This window comes from Zea mays, chromosome 2, assembly GCF_902167145.1.
Source record: "Zea mays cultivar B73 chromosome 2, Zm-B73-REFERENCE-NAM-5.0, whole genome shotgun sequence".
NCBI lineage: Eukaryota > Viridiplantae > Streptophyta > Magnoliopsida > Poales > Poaceae > Zea > Zea mays.
Window position 1 is genome coordinate 150,737,266 of NC_050097.1, and position 14,032 is coordinate 150,751,297.

At 50.2% G+C, this 14,032-nt stretch overlaps 1 protein-coding gene and 1 pseudogene across 1 annotated transcript; one reads left to right on the plus strand and one right to left on the minus strand.

Moving 5' to 3' along the window:
* The first annotated feature begins 544 nt into the window (after positions 1–544).
* On the plus strand, positions 545–3,601 carry LOC103647110 (BTB/POZ domain and ankyrin repeat-containing protein NH5.1). The gene is made up of 2 exons (NM_001357683.1): positions 545–1,382; positions 2,417–3,601. Exons 1-2 carry the CDS (start codon positions 921–923, stop codon positions 3,374–3,376), a joined length of 1,422 nt encoding a protein of 473 aa, NP_001344612.1. The 5' UTR covers positions 545–920; the 3' UTR covers positions 3,377–3,601.
* A 1,078-nt stretch (positions 3,602–4,679) lies between these two features.
* On the minus strand, positions 4,680–12,169 carry LOC109944307 (uncharacterized; annotated as a pseudogene).
* Between the last annotated feature and the right edge of the window lie 1,863 nt (positions 12,170–14,032).

Here is a 14,032-nt window from a genome sequence, read left to right on the forward strand (position 1 = left end):
CCCACTTTAACTCTTTTCCCACCAAAAAAACCAAAAAGAAGAAGAAAAAGATGCTCCACTCACCACAGTAACCCAACCAAGGCGATGCAGCCAACGCCGGCCACAGTGGCGCTCGGCCGGCCGGCCGGTCAATGGCTAGCAGGCCAGCTGCCTGCCGCAGGCCGCAGCTCGATCCTCCCCAGCACCCATCCATGAGATGAGGCCATGCATGACCCATGGGAAGAAGTGATCGATCGACAGGCGTCCATTGTTTGCGCAGGGTGCATACATCAATGGAACTGTAGACAGAGACTGTAGAGAGCGGCGTCCCCACCTAGCTCCCTCCACCAAGAGGAACCACAAAAGCCACAGCGATCCATGGATGGTGGATGGCCCAACTCGATGTAAGAGAGAGAGAGAGAGGGGCGCGCGGTAGTAGGGTACACCTCGCTGTAGCTGTTGCTGTAGCGCAACGGGGGCCGGCGCGCGACGCGAGTGATAGGAGCAGCAGCAGGCTATAGCTAGCTAGCGGCCGGGGCCGGCGCACGCCTCTCGTCTCCATCCGTCTCCGTCACTTTCACTCACCCTAGCAAGCAGCCTGCCTGCTTTTCCCTTTCCCATCGTCTTCCTCTCCCCTCCACACACATACATACACAGTTGCGTTGTCGTCCGGCCGCTGTGCGTGCGTTCCTGCCTGCGTGCAGTGCGTGCGTGCTTTCTTTCGCTCCATCCGCTCCCCCCCTCCAAATCTCTCGAAAATCCGAGCCGCCGCCGACCAGCCTTTACCGCCGATCCCTCTCCGGCCGGCGCGCGTACGTACGTCCGTCCGGCCCCAGAAAATATAAAGGGAAGGCAGCCGGGCGCGCGGGTGGTTAGCCGGCCCTCTACCACCGGCGCCTCGCCGCCGTCCAGTTCCAGGCCGCCCGCACGCACATGAGATCATGAGCTCGGAGGACTCGGTGAAGTCGCTGTCGCTGGACTACCTGAACCTGCTGATCAACGGGCAGGCCTTCAGCGACGTGGCCTTCAGCGTGGAGGGGCGGCTGGTGCACGCGCACCGCTGCGTGCTGGCCGCGCGCAGCCTCTTCTTCCGCAAGCTGTTCTGCGGCCTGGACCCGAACTACCAGCCGCCGACGCCGACGCTGGGCTCGTCGTCCTCCGGCGCCCGCGCGCCGGAGCTCGTCATCCCCGTCAGCTCCATCCGCTACGAGGTGCTGGTGCTGGTGCTCCAGTTCCTCTACAGCGGCCAGGCCTCCGTGGCCGCCCCCAAGAGCGGGCCGCTACCGGGCTGCGGCGCCAGGGGCTGCTGGCACACCAGCTGCGGCGCCGCCGTCGACCTCGCCCTCGACACCCTCGCCGCCGCCCGCTCCTTCGGCGTCGAGCAGCTGGCCCTCCTCGTCCAGGTGGGGTGGGGATCCATTTCTTCTTCCTGTACTGTTGTTAATTGTCACTCTTGAATTCTTGGGATCTGCATGCTGCCAGGCAGAGGCAGCTACTACTACCTACTACTGAGTACTGACTGAGATTGGCATATGGTTCGTTGAAGTCGAAGCTCATCGATCGGTACAGCGCACGGCATCATATCAATCAATTCTTCAAGATGGGATCCTTCTAGCACCGCCGGGATCGTGCGTGGGCGTGGCCTTCGTCTTGTCTCTCTCTTTTTTTTTATTGCGTGGAACAAGGAATCTATAGATATGGCAGGCTGCAACAGGGGACTGTGAGTCGTCTCTAGTCTCTCACAGTATCTCTTGCTTTTCTGCCGTTTTGGCTACTGCACCTGTCATCACTTGTCATGGATGGATCGCTTCCACCCCCTGCCCCCCTCTCTGACTCATCTTTACTAGGAAGGGTCTTGTCACGCCCTTGTTCATGTCTCGTGTCCCCTTCCTTCTTCCCATCCCCATCCCATCCATTGCACGCGCGCGCTGCGTTTCATTCCGTAGCAATTGCAATGGCAGTATATGGATTGCTAGGGTTTCTCGGAGATCGATCCGATCGATCCCGGTCTAGTCCGTCCAAGGGCAAGGCTCGTCACAGGCCCTCCCAACCCCAATTCCCAACAACAAGCAAACGCACGCAGCAGCCGCGCGGTGCATCATTTCCGAAACACACCTCGCTTTGCTGCCTTACTGCTGTTCAAGCAGTACAACACAGCGCTGCCATGGCGATGAATGCAAGTATACGCGCAGTCAAAAGCGCCATATGCATGCATGCTGCGTATCGATCCAAACAGCTCTGGTCCTGAGCGGCCTGCAGCGTCGAAGTGGAAGAAGCGTGTATCTATGCGCGCGATCGAGCGGTGCCCAGGGCACGCGCCGGCCGGAGAATCTTCGGCCGCCGCTACATTTCATGCTGCTAATCACCTATACCTGCCTGCCTAACCGTACCCGTGCAGTGTTTAATTAATATTGTTCGGCTCGATGTTGCGCTGCAGAAGCAGCTGGAGGCCATGGCGAAGGAGGCGTCCGTGGACGACGTGATGAAGGTGCTGATGGCGTCGCGCAAGTTCGAGATGCAGGAGCTCTGGGCCACCTGCTCGCACCTGGTGGCGCGCTCGGGCCTCTCCGCCGACCTCCTCGCCAAGCACCTCCCCATCGACGTGGTGGCCAAGATCGAGGAGATCCGCGCCGCCGCCAATAAGTCCCCCGTGTGCGCCGTCTCCGGCGGCGGCGGGCCGCGCTCGCCGTTCCTCCTCACCCACCACTACCTCCCCGTCAACGGCGCGTCGGCGTCGGCGTCGGCGTCGGAGGCCGAGCGCGACCACAGGGTCCGGCGCATGCGGCGCGCGCTGGACGCCGCCGACATCGAGCTGGTGAAGCTGATGGTGATGGGCGAGGGGCTGGACCTGGACGCGGCGCTGGCCGTGCACTACGCCGTGCAGCACTGCGGCCGCGACGTCGTCAAGGCGCTGCTGGAGCTGGGCGCCGCCGACGTCAACTCCCGCGCCGGGCCCGCGGGGAAGACGGCGCTGCACCTGGCGGCCGAGATGGTGTCCCCCGACATGGTGTCCGTGCTCCTCGACCACCACGCCGACCCCAGCGCCCGGACGCTGGACGGCGTCACCCCGCTCGACGTGCTCCGCGGCCTCACCTCCGAGTTCCTCTTCAGGGGCGCCGTGCCGGGGCTCACGCACATCGAGCCCAACAAGCTCAGGCTCTGCCTCGAGCTCGTGCAGTCCGCGGTGATGGTGACCACGCGCGACGACGACGCCGGGGCAGGGGGAGGAGGAAGCGATGCCGCCGACGACAGCTTGGTGAGCCTCACCATGAATTCCACGCTCATGTACCAGGGCCAGGAGATGGCGGCAGCGGTGGCCGGCGAGGCCAGGAAAGGGAGCAGCGGTGGTGGCCGAGGGAGCCCGTCCAACTTGTACTTCCCCACTGCCTTCCCATAATAAGTATTTAGTTTCCTTCATCAAGCAAGCAATGCCTTTTGTTTTCATACATATATGCATCCATCCATCCAAAGATGATGGATCTTCAATTTCGTTGTATTAGATTTTTAATCTGCATTGTGATGTGAGGATGCATGATGGTGGTGTGGCTAGCTAGATACTAATGCAAGAATTTCATGGTATTTGATGTGGATTAATTGTTCCATGCATCTTAGTACATGTAAATGATCCGTCTATTGGTCTGGGCAGCAACTGTTTTACTTTACTTTGTTCAAATTCTCCACTGTTCGTGATCAATCTTGTAATAATGGGGCTTTTGCTACATTGAGTCCTGTCCAGACTCAGAGCTTGCTAGGTACGTAGCTCCTCCAGTAGAGTGTACAGGATGCATGAGGATGTAGCTGCTGGTTTTTTTTTTACATGTCTTTATGCAGTGCAGCTTTTAGATACTGCAGTAGCCTTTGGACGGTAGGGAAACGGGCTGCAATGCAAACTGATATATTGGGGGAGGCAGTGAATAATCTAAGGTGGATTTGAATGGTACAAACTATATTTATTGGACATATAATTATATGAATTTACTTGAGATTATTTGTGTGCATTGTCCTAGAGGAGATGCACACAAACAAATTTACCATTTTGTTTTATCTGGTGTGTTAAATTGGTGTCCTTAGTTTTGGTGGTGTGCTCATCCATACCCTTAGTCGTGTTTTTTGCTCAGCTGTGCCCTTCTGTTCTATAGCACTTCTATAGCACTGGAAAAACACAGCTGTTCTTTTATTGGCCATGGTTTTTTTTTCTGGCGAACTACTATTCACTCGGTTCTAAATTATAAGATCGTTTGGCTTTTCTATATTATATCTAGGGATCCCTTGTATCTATACATACCCCCCTCCATCCTAAACAAATACACATATTATACTTCGAGGATAAAATAGTATTACCACTTGTATCTTAAATATTTTCAATGTGAAAATATATGATGAGATTAATAATCCAGTACTATCTATTTGATATCATAAAAATCAGTATATTTTCTCATATATTTAGTAAAACCTAAGTTATTTGGATGGCTCCTTAAAATGCGTGATCTACATCTATCATAATCTAGGAAGGAGTAAAATGCAATATATTAAGAAATCAAATCATCTTATAATTTAAAACATAGAGATATACTTCTAAACATAAACATTAACTAGGTGAGTGCTTGTGCCTTGCAACGGGAACATATAATACCACAATAGCTTATATACAAATGTGTGTTATACTGTTATGAGAAAAGGTCCTTGAGCACAAGGTTGGCCTAGGCTTTGGTGACGGAGACGTTGCCGACATGGCAGCGCACGAGGTCGTGCCACCAGAGCAGGCCGTCGCAGCCCTTAAAGTCGTCCCCAGAGGAGACCGCGACACTGGGGGCCGATGAGGTGGGCCAGACCCCGCCGCACACCGAGAGGAGCAAATGCTCATAGGCTCCTCTCGGTGTGCGGTGGGGTCTAGCCCACCTCATCGCCCCCCGGTGCCGTCGTCTCCTCTGGGACGACTCTAAGGGCTGCGATGGCCTGCTCTGGTGGCACGACCTCATGCGCTGCCATGTCGCAACGTCTCTGCCACCGTAGCCTAGGCCAACCTGGTGCTCAAGGACCTTTTCTCATAACAGTATAACGCACATTTGTATATAAGCTATTGTGGTATTATATGTTCCCGTTGCAACGCACGGGCACTCACCTAGTAAGGTATTAATTGGTCCAGATAGTCATTGAAACTCATATCGCTGAATTATTTCATGGTAAAATAAGTTTGTCTCAACACTATCTTTACATATAAGGGACATTTAGAATTTAGCAAACCTTAGAAGTTATAGTCTAACTTACAACACTGCAAGCGCCTGCATAAGGCCAATCACAAATAGAATTGGGAAGAGAACTTTTTCCTTTGCAATGACCTGCTACAGAGAGTTTACGTATTTTTGGACGCCCAGTCTTTTTGTCCTTTTGTGTGGTTTGACAACAAATAAGACAAAGAAAATATCATCAAATGGAATTTGAAAAAGGCATAAAAGGGATCTTGACAAAAATGATAGTGGTTGCAAAAATGCACCTGATAAGACCCATACCTTTAGCAACCCTATGGTGCCAAAAATATTCAGCCAACGTAGTTTCATCAGTTCTAGGAGGTAGGTTGCACACATAAATTGAACCATTTGGGAGGCATCTTGACATATATCTAGCCTTCTGTCGCAAACCACCATTATCATTACTATAATTTATTTTCTATGGAATAATATGAAGAACCGACTGTGCATAAAGCCAAGCTTGTCCTATCATTCGAGGAACAAAATACACTTGCGTACCAAAATAACAAATATGAACTGATGGTTTGTAATTAACGTGATGAGGAGGGTTTTGAAAATACTACATAGAGATCAGTTGATGCCATAACAAAGCCAATGAGAATGGCAATCACAAAATAACTATTAGCCAGTGCATTCATAAATGTAGAAAAAATTTAAGAGTTTTACCTTGAACCAGAAGGAAAATTCAAGACGCCTGATGTGTTCAGTCCTGAATGGTTTATCAGTTGGTTGACTGCAACACAAATATTCAGTACGTGAGAAATTTAACTTGTACCACAAAAAAATTCATTGTCAGTTATAGTGATGCTCGGCTATACAAAACCAACCCGGTTATCTTTTCTTTATTGCCTAAATCTGAGTTGATTTTAAAACCTTAGCAATTTCATGTGTGGTAGTGGAATCAGCTAACAACAAACGACTACCATGCCAATGTTTAAGTGCGGTACAGAGATCATCTCTAAACTGAAAGCAAAGACTACTAAGACCAAAACCTCGCCACAAACTTTAGGAGCAAACAACGCTCTGTTGGCTTCAATCCTTTGATGACCTGTCGAATGAGTTCAGACGTGAGAGCCATATATAAGCAATAATTTATTTTCTGCTGGTAAATAAAAATAGTTATTCAACAAAAATGGGCTGAAATACCAGCACATCATACAGACCAACCATGTAGCACCACCTCGAAGAGGCGATTGGTGAGGTTTTTATTACCAGTACAATCCGCAAAGCATGGGCACTAATAAAAGAGCGAACAACCAGCTTTGGAATTACCTTTGCTGCTACAGTGTTACATGGACTGGACTCTGGAGTAATTAGTAGCCTCCACTTCGATCCCTGCCACCGACACGACATGCATGACTGTCGGCGGAACCCCAGGGCCCAGCCTCTCCTTCTCCAGGTCATACTCCACGGGGTAGTTCTACTGCTAGAAGCTACTGAGGATGATGGTCGGGTCGTCGCCCTCATTTCCAGCCCCAGAGCCTCCAAAGTCGGTGATTACTACCTGGCACCCTGTGGCAACGCGAAGTAAGGGTGCAGCCCCAACCCGACCTCTGTGTCTTTGGACCGTTTATACCCACCGCCCACCGCCGTCACCACCGCGTCCGCCACAGGCTGGAACACGGTCGGGTCTAGGTATGTGAACGTGGTGCCGGAGTCCACGATGGCGCCTTCGGACCCTGCTGCGTTGGCCGCGAACGCCTGCGCCGAGAGCCGCACCGCCTTCCCGCCCACTGTCACGCCCCTCAACACCAGGTAGTAGTACATGTCGTACGACAACTTGTCACTCGCTGCGCTCTTCACCAATGGCACGTACTGCATGCCCTCGCCGCCTCCGATGCCACCGAGGACGAGAGAGCCGCTCATGGCGGCGTTGTCGTTGAAGCGGTGGGACAGGACAGTGTCATGATGAGCAGACCGATGGTGGAGCCGTACATGACGTCGTAGGGCGGGCAGACGTTGCTGGTGGAGGGCTAGTTGGCGGTGCCGGGGGAGCAGGGGGGTGGCGGCACTTGGTGGCGAGGTTCGCGGCGGAGTGGACCTACACGCAGGAGGGGTTGAGGCGGCCCATGAGGCGAGAGGAGGAGGAGTTCTTGGGATGGAAGACCGGGACAATGGAGGTGGACGGGGAGGATGTGCTGCCCCTAGGACATCTCGAACGGGATCCCGCCCTACAGCCGGCCGCCCCTCCTCCAGTTCCCCCACAGCGTCGTGGCTCTTCTTCTGGATCTTGCCCTAGCCATGGAGGTGGGTTCGGATTTGTCCCTCGTGCCGCCCGCTTGACGCACCCTCCAAAACTGATTTCCCCTCAACCAGCCCCTCTGCCACACATCTCATCGCCTCGATTAGAGCTCAAGGCTCTCCTCTCGTGAGCAGGCACTGGCACGGGGAGAGAAGAGGGGGAGATGAGCAAAACAGCAGCGCGAAGGGGAAGAATAGGACCTAGTGCAACGTCTACCGGTGGTTGTGGGAGGAAGAAGTGGGGAGGGGGATAGAGCGTGATCTGGGGTCTAGGCACTCGGGCGGCGGTGTCTAGATCGGAGTCGGCGGTTGCAGGAGGAAGAGTGGTGAGGGGAGGCCGATGGTTGGTTGGCGAGGGCTGCGCGAAGCGTGCATGTGGGGGTTGTGTCGTGCTGGGATGCGGAAGGCGGTAGTTACTGTTTCAGAAGCCGCAGTGGGGAGGAGAGAGGTGGGGGCATGAGTGTGGTCTACACTAATGTCTTAATAGTTAGTAGAGATACTTCTATCGCACCCAGGTTAGAACAACTGAACAACTGGTGGACAACCCTGTTAGAACATGAGATTTCCTGTCAACAAACTCGAAGTGAGTACGTATAATAAAAAAGAACAACATATGCGTGCATGTGTGGTAGTCAAATACTACGTGAGAATAAGTTTGCATTTTTTACTATTTCTGTCAAGCACCATTTGTAGTACTGGGTACGGCCCGACAGTCCACCCTTAGGCGCAGACAGTCAGTGATTACATCAGATCAGGCGGATTATTACCTCCTACCTCTAGCATGTTTATCACTTTAAACTCGTGTGAGTTGTTGTAGGACGCCTAAGAATGGGTGTAAACCTCCCCTTATATATTTGAAGGGGTACGGCCGATTGAAGCACTAACAATCGAACCAAATCTGGAAGCCTAGGAACGGATCTAGACCTCCCCCTTATTTATCGTTCCTTTACTTTTTGCCCTAACAGTAGACAATAATGTAGCCTTCTTCACCTCTCTTTGGCTCTATGTCATCTAGAGGCGTCTTGGGTGCATGACCTGTCGATCCTAAGACAAACCCTAGTATCTCTCCTCCCTGACGGGTCCCTCCTGAGGGGTCAGATCCAGGTGCTATTGGCGAACGCTGCCACCTCTGCGCACACGCGGACTATCCGGCCATCAGGCACGAATCGTCCGGCTCGATGCAGGGAACCCGCTCCTGCTGCCAGGTCATGGATCGTCCGGCCCTAGAGGTCGCGGACTGTACGCGCCTCTGCAGAGAGCACTATCGTCGGTACATTTTGCAGTGGTTGGTGCCTAGATGGGCGCCAACAATTTGGTTCTACTTTCTCTCTTTCATTCCATCCATTGGTTGTTCATCACCACCACTCTTGTTGTTGTTTGCTTATCATAGGGCCAAGACTGCTCAGTGCTACAGTTTTATTCATTTCATATATATTGAGTTGTGGCTTACATATTGTTGGTGTTTAGACTCTTGGTCCTTAATCAACTAGTGTAATGATGCCGCATGCCCTGAATCCAGATGGTAATGCGAGTTGACACAAGCGATTTATTTTGGTTCGGGCAATGTAAGGCCCTACTTCCAGTAGAGGGGGATGAAGCTTATAATACTCGCACCGAGGTGCCTGCAGTAGGGATTACAAGCTGAGAGGGAGAGGGGAGGACCCCAAGTCCCTAGAACTGATTGAGGCAAGTGCCAATACCGAATGATAGGAGAAAACTACCCAATGTTTGCCTGCCCTGGAATGGTCATGGACTGCCCCATTTATACACCTAGGGGATACATGACATTGTTATCGGGGCTGCCTTAATTTGGGTTTTGTTGATGCCATGGCCTTGTATGTTGTTGTTGACTCGAACTTGCCGGTTTCCCGCTGAGAGCCGAGGCTGAGGCCGTGGGTTTGGCTTCACATTCGAGCCCTCCGGGGGCTGCCCATACTGTAGTGGTTGTAACAGGGCTTCAATATGGGAAAAAGTCTATTTACGAGATGCGTCATCGCTCCTATGTTGGATCACGTTGGAATGTCCTTTGTTGTAGATGTCGAGGTCGCAGTCGGGCTCGGGCGAGGCGGAAGTCTTCTCGAGGTGATGGTCGAATCCTTCCTGACGCGCGCCACAGTCGACGGAGTGGCCTCCCGCGGGATTCGCGGTGGAGCAGGTAACCGAGGCCGAGCTCATATGAGACGGAAACGGTACCTGAGGTCGAGCTCAGCGTCGAGCGAGGTGGAGTTTTGCGTCCAAGGGCTGCTCTGCCCTTCTGTCGTGTTAGACGTCCCGTCAGGGGATGGTAGACGACATGCACGCATAGTGGCACATGCGTAATCATGTTGTTGGGCTTGGACAAGACCGCCGTCTTGTTGCTGTTGTACACCTATAGCGCTATACAAGGTAGGTATGTGCATTGAATGCGGGTGTCCCCCGTTGGTCTTCGGACGTGCTTTGTCCTTATCGCCTGAGACAGGCTCGGACGAGACGGATTCGACGACCCTAGGGTGAGGTAGCCTTGGGCAAGGTGGAGATGGGGGAACTTAGTCGTGAGAGGCTCGGGCGAGGCGGAGACATGCCCGAGTATATGACTACTAGGGATTGAGCTCGGGCGACTTAGAGATTCTGATGGACCATCCGGGAGGGGGCTCGGTCGAGACGATGCTTTTATGGGGAATACCTCCAATGTGGACCTCGGATGAGGCGAAGACCTGGTTCCATGCTCTTGGAGGGCATGCCTGGGCAGAGAATCTTCCTGAGCGCGTTTTGAGGGTATAATTCGGGTATCCCTAATTATCACACCTGACACATATATATACACTATAAGACATCCATTTACTTCACCCCTTTCAAATTATAAGGTATATATTAGCTTTTCTAAATACATAGATTTTGTTATGCACTTATATATATATATATGCTTAATTTCCTTCATAAATATATGATGTCTCCAACAGCCATGCATAGGCTAGTTAGAACTAGTTTATGATATATACTGGTACTAATTATACTACATGGTGAATATATTTATGCACTATGGTACACTTTCTAAAAAATATGTTTTCTGTTGAATGCACACGTTAGGATGACGAGAATGTGAGTTGAAAGGAAATTGATTGGCATGCATGGAAACAAAAAAAATCTGATTTTTATTGCTTTATTTCGTCCATAAATATAGGATCTCTCTAACAGCCATGCAGCTAGGCTTATTAGAACCGATTTATGATATATACTGATACTAATTATGTTACATGTCGAAGGTATTTATGCATTTCGGTACACTACATAAAAATCAATAAATGTTTACATAAGATGTGAATAGAAATATCATAAACATACAAAAGATAGAAGGGGAGCCATGAAGTGACAATGTATTATAAAAACCTATTAACGTTGGCATAAATATGTATACAAAATAGTATAAAAATAGGATCGTCGATGCGCCACCACTCGTGCCTAGGGAAGTTCGTCGTCGTCGCTCGTGCCTAGGGAAGGTCGGCGTCGTCGCGGGAGGTGGGACGCCAGCGTGCTCCACTCCGGGGTGTGTGCCTCCAAGGAGCCGACGTCGCGCACGCGTCTCTGGGATCCACCGACGCGTGCGCGTCTCCTAGATCCGATGTCGTCGTGCTACGTTGAGAACTGATGCCGCCGCACATGCCTTGGATGCGTGTCGCCACCATGCGCGCCTTAGATGGCCGCTGCCACGGTGCAGCCTCGGGGAGCCGCCACCTCCGCATGAGGTGAAGGTGACCGCCATTGTGGCGTGGCCTCGAGGAGCCGCCACCATCGCGTGCGCCTCTAGGATCCGTCGTTGCCTCTCATGCCTAGGAGAAGCTGTCATTGCCGCTCAGCGTAGGAGAGGCCACCGCCGTCGCCGCGCTACTTCAGTGAACCACCGCCGTGCGCGCATCGGTGGGGTGGGGGCACCGTCGCTCGTGCATCATGGTGGGGGCATCACCGTCGGCGCCGCTAAAAAATGAAACCCCAGTGCCCTGGGCCTTCTTTTATAGACGCCCAAAGTTGGTGCGGCTGAACCGTATGGCACCGTTGAACTAGGAATTCCTCTATTTATTGAAAGCCTAGGGCTTCAAATATATATATATATATATATAAACACACTAATTAGAAGGTGATTAGGAAAGCACACACTATGTCTATATATACATGGTAAAAGTAATATACCTAGACAATACAAAATATCTAATAATTTAAAATGACGAAAGTATGAACTAATTCCCTATATATAATGTTAGGGAATAAAATAGACACAAAGATTTACGTGGAAAAATCCCCTCCAATATGGAGGAGCAAAGAACCACGAGAAAACATGTCCACTATCAACCATAGAGTACAAGTTACAGGAAGGGCCTATATTTATAGGCGTACATAAAAGCATATTCCAAATATGTAAAAGGAATTAGAGGCATATTCCAACAAATCTCCCCTTGACTCTAAATCCATAGAACTTTTTCATAAACACCTCTAGGATGCTAAATTTGAATATCAACCAAGTCTAAGGAATCATTAGACTTGGAACTAGAGTACGGCTTTGTATCATCAAAATAACCTCTCTTCCGGTACGCAATAGAAACAACTTCAGCATCAATTGTTGAACATTGCAAGTAATAGAGATTATTCAAACGGTTGCCCTTCAAGATAATACGATTACCGCAAGAAACCTTAAGAACACCATCAATAGCAGCAAAATTGAATCCCATTGCTTCTAAAGTGCTCAAAGAGTTAAGATTTCTCTTCAATTTTGAAACAAAACGGACATCGATAAGTTTCTTAATACTATCATCATGAACTTGGATATAAATATAGCTGATTCCAATAATCTCACATGTGGATCCATCTCCAATAACAACCTCACCAGCATGAGACTGAACATATTTAGAAAACCAATCTCTATGCGAACAAATATGAAAAGTGCAAACGGAATAGAGAATTCAAGAAGAGCATTTTTCAACAAAGGCAACAAATAGAGCTTCTCCACTATCCAAAGTTTCAACAAAACTGGCTTCAGCAGAAGACTTATCCAATATTTTTTTCTCTCTCCTCTTTATTTCTCACTTTGGGGCACTGAGAAATATGATGGGTATTTTTTTCTGCAATAACGATAATAAAAGGTTGGATTTATGATCTCCAGATCCCCGAACAATTAAACCTTCACTTTTGGGTTCAGAACGAGAATCAACATCGAATTTTTTCTTGGACAACAAAATTGACTTAACATTCTCAAAGGACAGTGAAGTATGATTACCATAAAGCATAATTTCCTTAAAATGCTTAAAAGAAGGGGCAATGAGACTACCAACAAAATTGCCTTATCTTCATCATCTATCTTCACATCAAGACTTTCAAGGACCACAATAATTGAATTAAATTCATTAAGATATGACTGCATAGATGTATCTTCTGACATGCGAATAGGGTAAAGACGTTCCTTGAGATGTAGCTTGTTTGCAAGACTCTTGGTCACATATAGCTCCTCCAATTTTTTCCACAATGTTGCTTCGGATTTTTTCATGTATTATTACTTCACCCATGACATCAAAAGATAAACTGAGCTCTATGGCGGACAAAACTCTCTCATCAATATCTTGCCACTTATCATCAGTCATGTCAGCAAGTCGTGTCTACAACGCCTTTTGAACAACCAATTGGGTAAGAAGAGAATATTAAATTTAGTCGACATAATGCGACAAATAACAAAATTTAGGCGGCGGCGGCGGCCACAATGTGGATAAAAACAATGTGTCTAACCTTAGCTTTGATACCACTTGTTAGGGAATAAAATAGACATAAAGATTTACGTGGAAAAATCTCCTCCAATATGGAGGAGCAAACAACCACAAGGAAATAGATCCACTATCAACCGCAGAGTACAAGTTACAAAGAGAGTGTTGGTACCTTTTTGGTCACCAAACACTATAATGAACCGCTTGGCGGTACTTGGCACCTTGGGTTCGGCTCCGCAAGGTGAATAGTAGTGGCGGCCTGCGACAGGTCGCCGGATCGCCTGGTAGTGCCCTCTGCGACGGCGCGGACGGTCCGCGGCCTTGGGCCGGACGGTCTGCGACCTGGGCGCAGGAGCGGTGTCTTCCCTGCGTCACACCGGACGGTCCGCAGCTCTGGACCGGACGGTCCGTGACCTGGCGACAGGGTCGTCTTCCTCCTCCTTGCTGAAATCTAGATCTCGTCCCCTGGGGGGAAAAGATCTTAAGGTGCTCCGGGTCGACAGGTCACCCGGGGCGTCCCAAGACGACGTGGAGTCGCCTAAGAATTAAGAGATCAAATCGAGGAAGAGGTCTTAGATGAACAACTAGATCTTGCCCCCCAGGAGGGGTGAGATCCTAGGGTCGTCTTGGGATCGGCAGGCCACCCAAGACGGATCTAGACGACGTAGAGTCGACTAGGGGTGGAGGTGGATATGCGGAAGGCTACAACTAGAACTATGCTACATCTACTCCTAGGACATGAAAAGTAAGTAAGGTAATTGGTTCGATTGGAATGTGTTCGGGGGTTCTCAATCGGCCGTACCCCTTTATATTTATAGGGGAGGAGGTCTGGACCTTTTC

What these genes read in the sequence shown, in the direction of transcription:
- LOC103647110 (NM_001357683.1), top strand. Translation starts at nt 921, where the DNA reads ATGAGCTCGGAGGACTCGGTGAAGTCGCTGTCGCTGGACTACCTGAAC. An exon ending in AGCTGGCCCTCCTCGTCCAG is followed by an intron (nt 1,383 to 2,416) that starts GTGGGGTGGGGA and finishes GTTGCGCTGCAG; the next exon opens with AAGCAGCTGGAGGCCATGGC.